This window comes from Lepisosteus platostomus, chromosome 19, assembly GCF_059453375.1.
Source record: "Lepisosteus platostomus isolate fLepPlt1 chromosome 19, fLepPlt1.hap1, whole genome shotgun sequence".
Lineage (NCBI taxonomy): Eukaryota > Metazoa > Chordata > Actinopteri > Semionotiformes > Lepisosteidae > Lepisosteus > Lepisosteus platostomus.
The window spans coordinates 2357638-2374598 of record NC_142629.1 but is presented as its reverse complement, the minus strand read 5'-3'; the positions used below and the strand labels follow the sequence as shown (position 1 = coordinate 2374598).

Sequence of the window (16961 nt, the reverse complement as noted above, 5' to 3'; positions counted from 1 at the left end):
GCTGCTCTCCTGCCTTTCTCCATGACCTGAGCCCCGGTGCGCAGTGGACGCAGAGCCTTCGCGTGGACAGACTGACCACAGCGAGCACAACCTGCTCGGCCTGTCTGCACTGAACTGATCGTTTCCAGACCTACAGCTGCGCCACATTTCACTCGATCGAGTCTCCTTGTGAACTTAATTTACACCACACCGATGCCAGCTGTTCAGCGGATCGAAGCCTCACTCTGCTTATCTCAAACTCTAAAAACCGTGCAACTTCCTCTTTTAAGGAACCAATCACAACACGAAATAATCCAGCAAAAACGTGACTCCATTAAACAAGCCTGAGAAATGACACCTTTATTGAGCAACATTCCCACTTGCATAGATACAGAAAAGCACAGCAAACACAACAGATCAGAGGACTAAGGCGCACGTTCAACACTTCAGTAGAATAATACTGAATGGACTAAAGCAACAAACAACAAAACTGTTACTTTTTTCATGTTTTGTTGCACTGAAAATAGAAACGTTAGCTCCTGGCAGCTTTGTTTTAAATAATAAACACTAACATGGCCCGTTTAAAAACAGACTTCAGTTTTAAAATTCCAGCATATAAAGTGCAAAACAATAAAATCCCATTTCCATGTCCCAAATTATGCAAATTTAAACATGAAACTACTAGTATTGTCCACACATACACAAATGTTTGAAATTCTCATTATTAGTGACACACTTGTTAAATTAACATATATTTCTAATTCATCAATCATAATACATTAAAAATTGATCATACAAATCAGACAAAACCATACATGTTCTTACAGTAGCTTTTTAAATGTACCTGCAAGTTACAGGTAGCTATAGCACCTTGCCTGTAGAAAGATATTTCTGAACTTGTGCGATTTTCCCCAGAAGCCCCCCGGCTGATGATTTCACTGGAATAACGAGCCACTTCGAGGTCACATGATCCCCTGCTCCGGGTCGCGACCCTTTGTGCTGCACAGGTGGGCCGACTCGAACGGTGTGCGTATCCTGAATGAAACACAGGCGCCAGAGCCCTTTGGCTGCTGCGTGTGATTTAATCCCCCCCCTCCCCGCAATCTTTCAACGGCTTGTTGGGCGCTGACGACGACCGGCCCTCAGCCCATCGACAGCGCCGTGCGGTTTGGACAGCGACCCCGAAGCACCGCCGAGACTTGCGACTCTGTCCCAAACGCGTCCCCTCAGCACAGGCAGCACCAACAGCAAAGACGCTGCACAACCCCAGCAGGGGAGAGGGGAAAACCCCATGAGCTTGACCCCCTTCACGGGAGCACTCACTCACTCCAGGGTACACACCTGCCCCGGCGCCGATTGTGCAACACCACGAAAGAGAAAGTATTAACGAACACGTTACGCAGTACAAAACTTTTGGTTTGTTCTCAAGTATGTTCACGCAACATACCCTTCTATTCAAGTATGAGGTCTGTGGTCCAGTTTAGCCTCCCACACGTTTGGAGACACAGAGGCACCAGGTTCTGGAGGGCCGCTGTGCTCAGACACACCGGCAGGCTGGTACGATGGTGTACTCATTCCATCTCAGAATTGACAACCAGTCGGGAGGGAGAGAGAGATCAGCTGCCCTCCCGTGCACGTGTGTCTGCTGAAGTAAGACCCAGAGGGCTGCTCCCTGGGAGACGCCCCCCGGCTGGCGGAGGCGCCCCAGCGCTGCTGCTTCTGCTCGGGTCCCCTGCAGGCGCTCGGAGCCGCCGGGGGGGGCCGGCGGGGGCTCACTTCTGCTGGCCGGCGCCGGGGGCCGTCAGCCAGGCCCAGGCGGCCGCCGCCGTGCCGTCCCCGCTGTGGCGCGAGAAGCAGAGGAAGGTGGCCCACAGGAAGGCGCAGCAGCCCGTGAAGGTCGTGCGGAGGTACAGGGGGACCAGCAGGAAGTTCAGCAGCTGGAAAGAGAGACGGGAGTCAGGAGGGAGAGGGAGGGAAATGGAGGGAGAGGAAGGTGGAGGGGGGCAGAGGGAGAGGGAGGGAGGTGGAGGGTGGAGGGAGGGAGGGAAATGGAGAGAGAGGGAGGTGGAGGGACGGAGCCAGAGGGGGAGGGAGGTGTAGGGAGGCGGAGGGAGAGGGAGGGAGAGGGAGGGAGGCAGGGACAGACACATGACCCAGTGAAGGATCTGTACAGAAGCCACCATTCTCAGATGGTCTTCCTCCTGGTATCCACAGAATCACACGGGTCTTTTGTGTTTTTACCGATACACTTCAGGAGCAGCCACTTGCTTTCTTTAACCTCAGAAGATCTTCCAGTATAGGCTTAGTGCATCTGTCCTAATGAAAGAATTATCTCGTCTCAGGAAATCAGAGAAGTCGGAACTTCTGAGCTGAAACAGTCGCAGGTGCTTCTCCGAGCCAGCGGTGTTTCCTGTAAATCCCCTCATGCAGGGGTGTGAATGCAGTCCCAGGTTTCTTTTGCCCTCTAGATTTCTCTGATTTCCAGATAAATTATGCTTTAGAACAGGTATGTTGTAAACACGAACAAAAGTCAGAATTAGAACAGTAATACAAGGGGTTTGCAAGAGCAGGATGTTAATGTACCCAGAAAGTAACACAGAGGTACAGATACTATTCAAGTGAGAAAGTTTTTTTTACCTGAACGAATGGCCAGTACATGAGTCCAGTCTGAAATAAATCGGACAAAACATCAGTACATTAGCTTCAATCCGCATTCTTTTGTAATTTTTCAGTAGAAACAGTCCCGGAGACTGGAGAACAGAACTCTTTTTAAAGAGTCATTCAGGAATGAAAAATGTCATGTAAGTTTACCACACTCGGAAGCACACTGCTGCCCTTAAGGAGAAAAACAAATGAATGCGGTATCTTGTAATTGCAAGAAAACGATCTCATTGTTACAACATAGAACATTATCATGTGACGCTGAGATCGCAGTGGTCATTTGAGTGTGAACAGCCGATCACGGATAGATACTTTATTGATCCCGTGAGGCACCTGGACGTTGCCGAGAGCTCAGCTGGAGCTGTGGGTTTAGTGTTGTGACAGTGTCCGGCGCTGCAGAATGAGCACAGACTGCCTTTCCCACTGGGGTTTAATGGCATGACCTGTCACACTTTTTTACCTAATGTGAACACCATCATAACCATGAGGACACGTACACGTATCCTTTAACCAGCACCACCGTGCCATGCTATCCATTCCACTGCTTTGAACTGAGAATGATCATTCTAGATAGTTATTTTATGGCAGTTGTGCCTCTGCGTGATTAACGTTTGCGAGAATGTATTGTCTCGTAATTAGGAGATCGTATATTCTCGCGTACTTTATAATGTACTATCTGCTAATATCGAGCTCATTTTAATGTCATTTAGAGATAGACCATGCAATATATGTTTCCCTTTCTGGATGCAAGTCTCTTCTGCGCTAAAGGATGAACACAGCGCGGTGTGTTATTGTGTTATTGGTGTGTTTGCTCATTAGGGAGAGGTTAACACACGCGAGGACTGTGGGGGGTGACTGATTGAAACACAATATCAGACTGTCACTTTCTCGTTCTCTCCGCGGTCATACCTTGTAGGTATTCAGGAATTTTTCCCTCCAGTCCTGCAGTACGTCGTCTTTTCCATCGAGGAGACTCACTCCTGACCCACAAAGCATATCAAATGTCAGCCATTTTCTATTCAGGTTATCTATTGACATACAAAATCGCACACTAAATACAACCTGCCCACGCCTCCCCATAACAGCTAACCATTTTCCTTTTGTTTCCAGTAAGTAGATCGCGAGTTCAGGTTTCGGTGACATTTCCTGGGGGAAAACCTGCGATGCTAGTGGGTACGTACCACTGGGCTCTGCACTGGCGCCCTCCAGTGGCCCCTATAACACCAAGCACGGCGCTACCTCGTCCCACAATCCGAGGACGCCGAGATAGAACAGGATTTTAAAGTTGCCCCTGAAACTAGAGTAAATAAACGTGATCACTGAGCACCAAACTCTCCCAGTAATGATTATCACGTGGGGCCCGACAGAACCATAGTCCTCTACGAATGTTAAAAACGTATCTGCCGACATTTCTTGATTCGGGAGCGAATTCTTTATCAGCACGTAGAGGCGAGACCGCGTACCTGTGTGCAGAGGTTGCTGGTAAACAGTGCAGACAAACAATGATCACTCAATCACCGGAGTTCTTAGCACTAGTGGTTAAGTGATCGTTACCAGTGATTGACACAAACCAGCAGATACTGGGAGAAGCTGTTAGCCGAGTTGGAATGAAAACCGGTCGACACACTGGACTCCCGGGACCAGGACGGCCCATCCCTATTGAGAACGCAGCCCAGTGAGCCTTTCTGGTGTCCTGTTTCTGCGGACAGAACACCTGGAACGCACTGCCTCAGTAAAGAGAGCTGGTTCAATTCACGGCTATCCCCAGCCAGACTGCCTGCATGATGGATCCGTGATCTAATTATGTCAGTAGTTGAAACCGTTACAGGTCTTTAGAACCGACTGTCTGAGCACTGACCCGCCGGGCCTGGGTCCAAACCTGTCCTGACCCGATCTCAGATGGCAGAATTCCCCCAGACAGAGGTTTCAGACAGGTTACCGCAAACCTACCACATTTTCATCATCATGTCCAATACCCCGCAGAAAGATCATGTAATTGATGCCAAATCCGTTTGAGTATATTTCACAGACTGTACTTTGTACAGGTCAGACCGACTGTGTTTTATATGCTATAATGGGTGCTAAATGCTTAGATATTTATACATAAGATATATTTTAAGTAGAAAAATAATTGTTGTCCGAAATCTGTTCCATGTGTGAAACACTCCAATTGCTATCTGAGAGTCCGCTTGAGACTTTCTGTTTAACTTGAGACCTACAAAACAGTGACCTTCATTCTCTCAGTGAGCCACGGGTTTTGTGCCTTTGCTGTAAACGACACACTGTGACCTTTCTCCTCTGACAAAAAGGATTTCCACGACCCCAGAAGTTTGCAGACAAACAAAGCAGCATTTCACCTGTCAGAGGTGACCTGTAGCATTGCAAAACCGGGCGGCAGCTGTTCATTAAAGGGCTACTGTCCGTATCTGCCTTGTTCCCCGAGAGACATTCCAGATTTGACATCAGCTGAAGTACGCTACACTGTACTGAAGTACGCTACACAGTATTATGTTATAGTAAATGGCAAATCGCAACTCGGAACGTCAGCTGTCGAAACAGAAACATGCACATGTTCTAAATACATCTCAAATCGCGGAATGTCCTACAGGGAACCGAAGCTAAATGCGGTTCTCTGTGGAGTTGGTCCCCCTATCCCAGCGCAGTACCCTGGACGAGCTGCATAATTAAATTCGGCCGCTACTGCCTTCCAGCGACGCGCTCTCGATAGTCCCAGTCTTTCCTTCGGGAGAGCCGCCGCGCCGGCCCGCCTGCTGGGGGGGGTGGTTTGCGGTCCCATCCGAGCGCGTTACCTGTGTAGAAGACGCTGGTGGCGACCGGCGAGGCGACCGTCTGGTCCAGCAGCAGCTTCTGCAGGACCATGCGCGCGGACCGGCCGGGGAAGCGCCGCTCCAGAGCGCGCATCCACAGGTAGTTGAAGTTGCCATGGAAACTGAAAGCCACGACGGCCACGTTCCTGGTCCGCCGCCAGTCCAGCCCGTCCCGGTGGGTCAGGCACTGGTGCACGAGGTCGCCGCCGGCGAACAGGCAGCCGTAGAGGGTCACGTTGGTGATCCACGGGAACCTCTTAGCTTGCAGTAAGAAAGCCTTCCTCATTTCACACACACACACCCCAGAAAATAAAAATCAAACCTGAAAGAATTGTTAAAAACACACGAAACTGCAAACTGCCGTAGCAAGGAAAGCCAATCTCCCCTTTTCCCTTTAAGAGGATTCGGAGATGAAGTGATGGTTCACTGTTGTGTCGAACGGATTAAATCCAACCCAATGCAATTTAAAAATTCCATTGCTTTCAAAGCTGGGATCTGATCTGCCGGTGCCTCCCACCCGGAGCTCTAAGAAACAGCTTAAAAATAGAAATCCAGTCCCCAGACTGCGATGTGGATCCGCTGCTGTCTGAAGCCGGCTTTACCCTGACGTTAAACGTGAAACTACCAACACGTCGCAGCCCGGAGTCAGAGACAGACGAGGTCTGTGCGGTCTCCTGGCCGGCTTCTGCAAAGTGGAATTAACACACACACACAAAAAAAAGCTCTGCGTGCGCAGCAGCTCCTGAGCAGCGCGTGACGGGAGCGGCGACGCCTCCCCGGCTCGTTCCGTCCGAGCCGCAGCCGGACCGGGGACCAACAGCAGGAGGGGTTAGGGGCAGGACACGCTGGTCCGGCCGCTCCCACAACACAATCCGGGGCTACCCTGTCCGAAACGACTGCGGAACCGCGATCCTCCTCACAGCAGACACCGAATATATCGGAATGCGTGCGAGCTGCAGACTTCACATTTAAACGGCTGTAGCAAACTCTCTCACGGCGCACCTGTACGGCACAGAGCCCTGCCATTGCTATCGGAGACCCCCTGCCTTCAGGCAAACCAGATCACAGAGCTGCCTGCCCGGGGGAGCTTGCTCTGGGTCACACTGAGCCGCTAGCCGATCCCAACCCGTCCCCGTCCCTGTCCCTTTCCTCGGTGGTCTGTCCCGGGCTGCCTTCGGCGACACACGACCCACAGCACATCCCACTCACGACAACAAGCCTGGAGCAACCGGGGGGGGGGGGGGACAAAACTCAAAATCAATACGATGACAAAGTCACAGCTGAGACAGTGGACCGGTCGGGGAATGGGAACAGACAGTTCCTTGATCCAATACTGCTGCCATCTTCTGGAAATCTCCGCCTCGGGCCCGCTGGGAGTGTTCAAGCACAGCCAAGGGTGTGATCGGCTCCGCATTTGACAGTATTTATACAGTAGGTAGTAGTTATACAGTAGATAGTATTTATACAGCAGGTAGTAGTTATACAGTAGATAGTAGTTATACAGTGATCCGCTCCGTTTCCGCTCCCAGCAGTTTGCACTGTGTAAGGGACTGTTGTTTTCTCTGGGGGGCGGGCAAGGGGGGCGCGCAGGAAAGAGTTAAGCGCTGAGAGGGAGAGTCTCTTCGTGTAAACGGATATGCATTGTAAATGTCTCCTTTATTGTCAATGTCTGTAGACTTTTGTTCTATGTTGATGGTATGTGTCCTGCTTTTGGCGACACCGATTTTACCCATTGGTCGTGCCAGTAAAGCATCTTGGATTGAACTGAATCGAATCGAACTGAATTGAATCGAATCGAATCGAATCGAACTGAATTGAATCGAATCGAACTGAATTGAGAAAGAAAGAAAAAAACGAACGAGACGACGCGTGCTAAGAGCCCCAGGCCCGCTCGCGACGCCCCGGGGGCAGGCGCTGACGTCGCCGGCCGCGCGCCCGCCCGCGACGTGACGGACGTCGACGCTGCCAGCGTGGAAGCGCCTCGGGTTTCCAGGAAGTAAACTGTGCGGAGTCCCGGCGAGCGAGCGAGCGAGCGGACGGGGAGGCAGGATCGGAGCTAGCTGTAGGGAGGGTGGGAAAACGTACCCTGGAAATACAGAAACAGCCCCGCGAAACGCCCCCCGGAGAACTCGCCGACGAGGCCCCCTCGCCTGTCCCGGCCTCCCGGCACGATGGAGACGCCTTTCCACCAGGTACTGCCGCCTGTCTGCGCCTGGTGTGCGGCGGCGCTGACACGGAACTGGTGCAGGATATAGCAGGGGTAAAAACAGTTGGGAAAAAACAAAGTGTGAGCGTGTGCGTCGCACCTTCTGTCTCCGTGTCTGTTGTCACGTCGAATGAAACAGAATGTGTTATGAAAAGGGTGGATTATTTGCAAGGAAACGCCGAGATCTGTTGCGATCTATGCGTATATTATTATTGTTGTTATTATTGTCCTATAACTTATCGTTCGTCTGTAGAGCCGGCTGAACCGTGCAATATTGAGGACGCCAGAAACGGTCATCTACTTGTCAATACATGTAGGGAAAAAAAAAGATTTCTTCGTCGTCATTTTGCAGACCCAGCCGTCATTTCGTCGTCATTTTACGGACCCCACAGCCTCTTCGCTTTGCAATTCTCGTCACGGCCCGAGTGTCACCGTGCGGTCCTCGTCTGTCGTCGCTCGGGTCCGAGCTGCGACCCTCTGTCGGAAGAGCTCAGCAGGGCTGTGCTGGGTTTCGCCTTGGGCTAGTGGCAGGGAGAAACGGCCATTTCCCTTAAGGGGTCAGATGTGAACTGGGCTGCTTGTAGCCCGTCGTAACAGCTAAGTCACTAAAAAACCTGTTAGTGCTGCGTATGGATTGTTCTGCTTGCATTGTGGGCGTTTAGTAGTTGCGCTGTTTTATTTTTCACTCGTATGCCTGCCGTCTACCTGGAGTTTAAAAAGATGCTGTGTCTGTATTTTGCACAGCAGAAGTGATTCTGCATTTTAAAACCATCGTCGCGGGCTGACACCTCCCACATTCCCCAAGAATGAGTCCAGTTTCCTGGGTCATAACTGGGAGCCAGATATATAAAACCTCCTGTCCTTTTCCTTCTGTATTCTTTCCACTCTACTAAACAAACCCTGATCCCAGAGAGCCCCGTGCCAAGACTGGGAGCACTTGAAATTTGGTTGATGAAATCAAGCACACCGTTTATTCCGTTCAGGGAACTTTGAAGGCGGAAGCATCCTCTGATCTTAGTCCCAAATGAGTTCTAACATAAACTGCTTCATTTATCTGATCACAAAGAGTTTGTTCCGGCTCTCTAGAGGTTGACAAGTTAATGGTCACCTGTGAACTCTGTTGGACTAGGGTCAGAGGTCACTGCTGCCTAAGGGAGTTTCAAATTTAAGGCCAGGATTAAACCCAGACTTCAATTTGCCCACCGATCACAAATCCCTGAGATGATGTGACCACCGATGGCATGCTCAGGAACTGCTCTTGGGTAAGCTCTGGGTGGAGGCACTGTGCTCTTGCAAACAGCCGCCAGCAGGTGGGTTCCCAGTTTGCATGTCAGTGGGCGGGTCGAGGCTGGGAGTTAACCAGCCCCGGGGACGACCTTTGAGTCAGACAGGACAGCGGCTGGCTGCAGCCTCGCAGCAGAGTTTCCTCTGTGCCGGAGACACCCAGGTGGTGAGGAGCAGCATAATACAAGCCACGAAACAGATACTGAAGCACTAGTGCATCTCTGTATTTGCTTTAGGTATGATTGCACTTAGGAGCAGTCATGTGCGCCGCGATAAAACTCGCTGCACAGGGTCGGTGCCACTTGCTTGTCAATCTCGTTTCCTTATGCTCCCTCTCGTAGAAAAGGCAAAATCAGCTGCAGCATTTAATGAAGAAATATGGCAAAATAGAAGTCATAGCTTCTGTGTCCCGGAACTGAAGTGTCGTTATCGGTGCGTTAGGTAGCTCTTGGGTCCGGTTCTGGCTCTGGATGCGTTCTGTGTGGAGTCTGCATGTTCTCCTTGTGTCTGTATGGGTGCTGTGTGTGTGTGCAGTCCAAAGACACGCTGTGTAGATCAGTTGGTGTGTCTTAAGTTGTTGCTTGCATGGATGTGTAGAGTGTGTACGTGCCCCTCGCTGGATTGGTATGGCCTGCTGGGCTTTCGGCTCATCACGACGCTGTACTGGACGAAGAGCTTATTGACAAAAGGGTGAACGATGGACGCGTGTGAGTAACTTTGTGAAACCTCGTTTCAGAACCAAAAACTACATTTGAAAGTGTTGCGGTTGTGTATCGTTTTCTGTTTCTTTTTCTAAACGGGGAAAAAAAAACTGCCGGTGTGGTTTCATGACATCATAACCTTTAGCTGTTACTCGGGTATCTTGCCAGAGGCGCGATTACGGTTTGGATGCCGTGTTTGTCTGCTGCCGCGGCTGCTGATGGTGCTGGTGATGGTATTTCAGATGATGGTGGACCCCACGCTTGCCGAGATGGGGAAGAATCTGAACGAGGCTATGAAGATCCTGGAAGACGGTCAGAGAAGGTAAATCTGGTTGCCATGTGTCTCTCAGTGTGTCGGCCTGCGCCGACCCTCCCTTTTCCAGTCGCTCACGCACACTTCTGCTGCACGGTCTCGGGCATGCGTGCACGGATAAGCCCCGTGTTGTTCTGTACAGTAGCTCTGACAGTGTACTCTCTCACGCTGTCGGATATTCTTTCGAACCTCGGGGGGCACAGCGGAAACCGAACCTCGGCGCTGTGTTCCCTTTCCGGGGTAGGCTATCTGAGCTCCCCCGGGGGCTACGCCCGTACCCGCTTCTCCCTCTGACCTCTGACCCCTGACCTCTGACCTTCGACCTCCCCGAGCTGCGCTGCAGCGCTCCCACCTCTCCCGTTTCCTTTCTTGCTCCTGCAGGGAGGCGGAGGAGGACGCGGACAAACGGCGATACGGACGGGTGGACATCCCCGGGCCTCTGCAGGGAGGGTAAGGTGCCCCTGAGAATTAAGGGTGCTTCTTGGGGAAAAAACGTTCCCAGTTCTTTTTTTTTCCAAAGGGGTAAGAGCGGTGTTCTCTCTTACAAACATTTTGCCTTGGCCGTTTACTCGTTTTAACTTCAGGTGTGATCCCCCCTCTGTTCTTGATCAAATCGGGAGCCTGATCAATACATTAAGCAGCTTAGCTTCAAGCTCGGAGGCGGTATTGGAAATAATTGCAATGAGCAGTGTTGTTCGTTGAATTTGTTCATGAATTCTTCGGTTCTTAAATTTCAAGTTGAGAAGGAACAAATGGTGTTCTTGCTTGATGATCGCACTAAGTTTGGCTTCCTTGCTTTGTAGCTTGGGGTGAATGTGTGTCCTTAGGCTTCGATGCACATCGGCACGTCCAGACCGTGTTAATGCACTCTCTCTGTCTGCCGGCCTCTCTGCAGTGGGCAGGACGTGGCCAGTATCCTCCAGCTGGTGCAGAACCTGATGCATGGAGACGAGGAGGAGGAGACGCAGGGATACCGGTAAGGACTTGCCCCACAGTGCCTGCTCTCAAGCTCCACCACCGGAAACAGCTGGGCTTCGAACCTTCGCCCACAGCAGGCCATTAGCACAGTTCACACAGGGGGTCAGCAGGCCGGGGACAAGCCAGAGGCTGTATGCAGCTTACACCTTTGCTCCGAGGGCTTTTGGAAACAGCAGGTCATCTGCACTGTGCTACACAGTGCTTCACTGACATGTCTCAGCGGTAGCCCAGTCCAAGCCCTTTTAACCAGTGCACTCCGCCAGCAGTCGACACGTCCACACACAATACTGTGTGTGAGTGTAAATAAATGTCAACTCGGAACTCATGACGTGGCACCTCAGATTCACTTTGATTTTAAGTGAGACGCATGGGGGGAAAAAAAAATCGGTTCAGTTTAAAAATGATATTGTGCTAAAAAATGAAAAAGGAGCAGAGCTGACGGGGTCCCTCCCAAACGCCTGGGCCCTGGGCGCGTGCCTGGTTTGCCTGGGCCTTCACGCGGCCTTGGCATCGAGCAGTCCCCATTTCACGGTCGCCCCAGTTCCAGTTCCGAGACTGTCCTTTTCCCAGTGACTGCTGCGCACAGTTTCCAGCTTAAATGACAGGTTGGTGCAGTTGTGAAAAGCACAGCCGCGCCGCCCCGCCGCAGGCCGCGCTCGTGGTTTTGGCGCGGGCAGGAGCCGGACGCCGGACGCCGGGCCGCGCGGCTGCGCCTGACGCTGGTGCTTGCTGGTCCTTGTCCCCCCCCTTCCCCAGCAGGATGCAGAATGTCGGGGAGCAGGGTCACATGGCCCTGCTGGGGCACAGCCTGGCCGCCTACATCTCCGTGCTGGACCGGGAGCGGCTGAGGAAGCTGACCACGCGCATCCTGTCGGACACCACGCTCTGGCTCTGCCGGCTCTTCAGGTCTGCTCCCCGCCTGGGCTCCCTGCCAGGCTGCCGCGCCGGCGACCCCTTAAGCCAGCCTTGTGCACCTCCTCCCAGCCAGATTATCCTTGGTGACCTCATGTGCACTGAAAATAAAGAATATAGGGCAGCACAGGGGCGCAGTGGTCAGCCCTGGAGTCCTGGGTTCCATCCCAGGCCTGGGGTGCTGTCTGTGTGGAGTCTGCATGTTCTCCCCGTGTTGGTGTGGGTTTCCTCCAGGTGCTCCAGTTCCCAGACACGGGGGAGGTTATTTGGCCTCTGGGAATATTGCCCCTGGTGTTAAGTCTGTGCGTGTCTGTGTCTATGGCTGGGGGCTCCCTGTGGTGGACTGGCATCCCGTCCGGGGTGTATCCTGCCCTGCATCCAACGCTTGCTGGGATAGGCTCCAGCTCCCCCGCCATCCCGAATTGGGGTTGGGAAGAGGCTTGAAAAATGATTTGACAGATAAAGAAGATATTGTACTGCAGCGTCACCAAGGAATCCAGGAATCAGGCCTGTTTCAGGATGTGTATTGAGCGTTGAGTTATTGTGAGTTTCGGGCTTAACCCACTTGGCTGTAGGACTTTGCAACCAGTGTTGTGGATAAAAAAAAATTGGATTTTTTCTAGCTGAAGTGAAGAGTTATGCACTCTCCCCTTAGTTACTGACTTACTGATCCACCCTTAATGGTGAAAAAGCATGGCAGGTCCGCAGAGCAAAATCGGACCGTTCATTTTCAAGGTTTTTAGTTTCCGTCTCACGTGAAGTTTCTCAGACTTCATTACGTGTGTGTGTGTGTGTGTGTGTGTGTTTCACTTCTGAGTTAAAACCTGCTCTCTCCTTTTTCCTCCAAATCCTGCTTTTCTCCTGCTCTGGCCAGATATGAGAATGGGTCGGCGTACTACCACGAGGATGACCGGGAGGGACTGATCAGAGTGTGCCGACTGGTCATCCACTCCCGATACGAAGATTACTCCAGCGAGGGCTTCACGGTGCTCAACTGCAAACAGCCTGTCATCTACCAGAGTGCCGCCTGCAGGCAGGGGCTGGGACAGCACCTCTGCACCCAGGTACCATACCCCTCGGCCTGGAGTTGCATCTTGATAGAGATCAGGAATGATCCATTCTGGTGACAGAACTGGCCCCCGTGCAGGGAATCTACTTAATGTATGTTCTTGGAACTGTAGCTATGTGCCCATTGTCCGTCTGAGTGAGGTATGTCTGTGAATATGAGTCATTTCTCTGGTAGGTGTCCTGGTGGTGAATGGATTCAGAATCCTGTGCATCAGGTCTGCAGAGCTCAGATGTTGACTTTCTGGCACTGCAGGCAGGGTGAACTTGTAAATCCGGTTAGTGAAAAGAAGTATCGGATGAGTTTTTTGTAGCACGGGCAGCCAGAGAAAGAATAGGTCAGGGGGAGAGGTCTTGCAGGGGAGTGTAAACTTGCTGAAGATTCTTGGCCTTTTCTGCGCCTCTTTGTTCAGTGTCCACGGTGATTCTTAAGCTTCATTTTATGCCTCCTACAGGAGGTGTGTGAAAATAAATAGTTTTAAATCGTCGTTTTATTTAAAAAGGTTAAAACTTAACATTTTGTGCATCATTCTGCGAGCTTCACTATTCATTTTTACGAAGCTAATTGACACAGTAGTGTTACAGCAGCCAGGGTTTAACAGCAGCAGCAGTATTAATAGTCCCTGTTTGTCTGGCATTGCTCTTGGGTGCGAGCTGTGTGACTGTATAGGGTACTGCTCTGTTTGCGTGTATAAGGCATGACCAGGTGAATGCAGAACAAGGAAGAGTGTCTGTATAGGATGCAGTTTTGCAAAGAAGACATAATCAGTCTCTCTCTTCTCAGCTGGGCCTGCCCCTGTCCAGCCTGTGCACAGTACCCTGCAACACCATGTTTGGATCCCAGCACCAGATGGTGAGATTTCAAAGTATTTGCTCGTTATTGCAACTTTTTCAATTTAATCAGGTCACCCAGTTTATCGTCAGACTTCCTCTGATATTTACCAGTTTGTTCTGGTTTACACTGCCTTCCGAGCTTCTGATTTACCTTGCTTGACGAAGTGGCGTCGCGATGTGCCCAGTATTGCCCCTTTGACCCACACTGCCTGTCTCCCTGCTGCAGGACGTCGCCTTGCTGGACAGGCTGGTGAAAGACGACGTGGACTCTGGGAAGCTCCCCCTGCTGCTCATCGCCAATGCTGGTGAGTGCTGGAGGGCGCGTGGCGGGCTGGTCTTCCCTGAGGTGCAGAGAGGGAGTGCAGACACTCCTGTGCTAGTCCCGCATGTCCCAGCCCTGCCTGTCTCCCTCCCCAGGGACGCCTGGCGCTGGACACACGGACAAGCTGGGGCGGCTGAAGGAGCTCTGTGCCCAGTACGACATGTGGCTTCATGCGGAGGGGTGAGAACTCGGGGACGTCCGTCCTTTCTGTCCTCCCACTACCTCTTACTGGGCCGTCTTGTTGACTCCATTATATTAAAGGTGTTTCACTTTAATACCCTTTTGCATCAAGGTCTAAAAAGGTAAATATTCACCTTTTACAAATGGTCGCCACTCCCAGATCTCGGGTTCATTGTTTATTTGCCATTGTCCTGTTCTCCCAGTGTGTGCAGAGAGTTGAAGGTAGCAATCAACAAATAAAACGGTGAGTGAGTTGTGCATAAGGACGGTACGGATCCCGGTATAGTCCCACCTGTGTGAGAAGTTCTTGGAAAGTTGTGACATCCCTGAAATGTATGACATCCCGCTGTGCTCTGAAGTTTAGGTGCTGGGGGCGGTTGTGATGAAATCTAAAATTAGTTCCCGCCACGGAGAGTTCGTTCTGTTTAATCCCTAAGATGTTTGCAGTATTGGGAATGAATCCTAAAGTCTCTGTGTGTTTTAGAGTAAACCTGGCAACGCTGGCACTGGGCTACGTCACGTCGTCAGTGTTGGTAAGTCTAAAGTTCCTGTGCCTCGGTATAGAAAGGATGGAGTATGTCCAGCGACCGGAGTCTCTTCCAGCCTGTGTAACTCATAGAGCCCGAACTCTCCTCCCTCCAGGCGGCCACTAAGTGCGACAGCATGACCCTGACGCTGGGTCCCTGGCTGGGCCTTCCAGCAGTGCCCGCCGTGACCCTGTACCGGCACGAGGACCCGGCTCTGGTGAGCACTACGCCGCCCGTCTGCTGTGCACCGGCCACGTTTTCACCAAGAGAAAAAGCGCTGCTCAGTACTTTTCATTGCTATATCAAGCGGTTGCACTGAATTCGGCATTGGACCCCAACAGTGAAAGACACACAAGACAAATAGACAACATGAAGCTGATAAAGAGACAGGTCGACAACACAAAACTGATAATAGATAGGCAGTTTTGATTAAAATTGAATGGCAGTTTTTTTGGGTCAATATGTAACATGCAGTACATCCATTTACATTGCCTGAGCTTTAGAGGAAAGATATTTTGGTCATTGTTCCCTCCGGCCCCCTGGGGGCGCTGTGTGTTGCAGTCCCTCGCCGCCGGCCTAACCTCCAGCCAGCCAGTGGAGAAGCTCCGCGCCCTGCCGCTCTGGCTTTCCCTGCAGTACCTGGGGCATGATGGGATAGTGGAGCGGATCAGGCACGCCTCTCAGCTCGTGAGTGGCCACTGTCCCCGTCGTTTTCAGGCACCTGTGGCGAAGTGGAGGACACAGACGAGCCACACGGACTGCCTGGCTAAGTTTAACTCAAAATTCCCTTCAGAAATTGCAGGCTGCTGTTTGTATTTGTTTGATCTGTTTGGTTGTCAAAATGAATCAACTTAATTTCCTGTCATCTGCAGAGCCAGAGACTCCTGGACCATTTGAAGAAGCTGACTTGCATAAAAACTTCGGTATGTCATTTCATTCATTAATGATAGCTCCGCTGAATAATGACTTACTTACAGTCTAACTCTGTGTTATCCCCAAACTGTACTGACAACTGTAATATTTTTATTTAATCCAGATCTTAACCCGTTTGGTTACATTTTTTCTGTGGCAATTTTAAATGGGCTGGCTCCACATGCGAGCTCATTAATAAAGCCATACAGGGTAGAGAGCAAAGCAGTGCGTAAGATGTACAGTATAGCTGCGTTATGAAGTCCCTGAGTGGTGCATATCCTTTGAGCACGGAAGAAAATATTGCTGGTACAGAAATCCAAATCCAGTCAAAGCTCCATTCGTGTGAGCCGCTCTGGTTGAACAGGACAGTTGCTCTGCCTGTGCTCACTCAGATGCCGGCGGCTCTGATGCTGCGTCACCTGGAAGCACTTGCCCTGTAGCGCTTGCCCCGTGAACACGAGCTTCTGTTTTGTTGCTGCCGCCAGGACGACGTTGACAGGGTGATGTCTCTTCTCGAGGCCCTGCACATGGTAAAAGAACAAAACACAGGGGCAGACGAAGCCCCGCTAACCGAGTTGAATCTAACCTGCGTGTGTCTGCAACTAGTGAGAGTGGGTGCCTTGGTTTCAGGGTCTGGTCTCGAGGTCCCGGGTGCCCCCGATTTCAGCAGGCTCTATGAGGGATGTCCTGGGCTCTCTGATTCTGTCCATTGTAGGTGGGATCAACCCCTTTGCCTGCTCTCACCCTCATCTCCCTCATCTTCCTCCCTTTTCATCCCTCATGTCCCATGCTCGCAATCCGAGGCGCCAGACAGTGATCCAACTGCGAGAGAATAAGGGGGGTCTTACACCCAGAATTGCTTCTGTACCCCGCGGGGCTGTGGCCTGCTCTAAGAAAGGGGTGCAGTGTCACGTGACCTGTCACGAGTCGGGGTAGAGCTGGGGCCCAGCCAAGAACATTGTCTTCTCTCCTGCCCACAGGCCTGTGGTGGCAGGAGCCATGTGGGATAGCACCTGCGTTCAGAAACGTGACTGTCCCGCTTGCAGAGTAACACGGAGGGCCTGCCAGCCCCTACTCGCTACTCACACCCCTTAGACTCCCCGAGAGTGACAGGCGCCCTGCTCCAACAGGGTGCGGGTAGAGATGGAAGGCCAAGGGTGTTGTGGGAAGTCTCGTCCCCCTCGGCACCTCCCATTCCCGCAACCATCTCCAGCCTCAGACGCAAGAGCTCAGCTCAAGCCAAACCACATCTGCTGTGA

General features: G+C 51.7%; 2 protein-coding genes across 6 annotated transcripts in view; one reads left to right on the top strand and one right to left on the bottom strand.

Moving 5' to 3' along the window:
* Positions 1-323: 323 nt before the first annotated feature.
* mpv17l (MPV17 mitochondrial membrane protein like) lies at positions 324-6876 on the bottom strand. Its single transcript, XM_088613312.1, has 4 exons — positions 5451-6876; positions 3550-3620; positions 2617-2646; positions 324-1916 (listed from the first exon to the last, which is right to left on the bottom strand). Exons 1-4 carry the CDS (start codon positions 5752-5754, stop codon positions 1752-1754), a joined length of 570 nt encoding a protein of 189 aa, XP_088469438.1. The 5' UTR covers positions 5755-6876; the 3' UTR covers positions 324-1751.
* Positions 6877-7425: 549 nt separating this feature from the next.
* The window catches only part of pdxdc1 (pyridoxal-dependent decarboxylase domain containing 1), a 16982-nt gene continuing 7446 nt past the window's right edge, over positions 7426-16961 (top strand). Inside the window, exons 1-14 of one of the 5 annotated variants that reach the window (XM_088613297.1) lie at positions 7426-7660; positions 9902-9981; positions 10354-10422; positions 10868-10948; positions 11710-11856; positions 12737-12926; positions 13712-13780; positions 13988-14066; positions 14179-14263; positions 14748-14796; positions 14906-15007; positions 15352-15477; positions 15663-15713; positions 16333-16413. In XM_088613297.1, coding sequence (XP_088469423.1) covers positions 7640-7660; positions 9902-9981; positions 10354-10422; positions 10868-10948; positions 11710-11856; positions 12737-12926; positions 13712-13780; positions 13988-14066; positions 14179-14263; positions 14748-14796; positions 14906-15007; positions 15352-15477; positions 15663-15713; positions 16333-16413 — 1230 coding nt within the window. In that variant the 5' untranslated portion in view covers positions 7426-7639. Of the gene's footprint in view, positions 7661-9901; positions 9982-10353; positions 10423-10867; positions 10949-11706; positions 11857-12736; positions 12927-13711; positions 13781-13987; positions 14067-14178; positions 14264-14747; positions 14797-14905; positions 15008-15351; positions 15478-15662; positions 15714-16187; positions 16233-16332; positions 16414-16961 lie in introns of all 5 variants that reach the window. The other 4 variants (XM_088613296.1, XM_088613298.1, XM_088613300.1 and 1 more) reach the window with 4 other exon arrangements.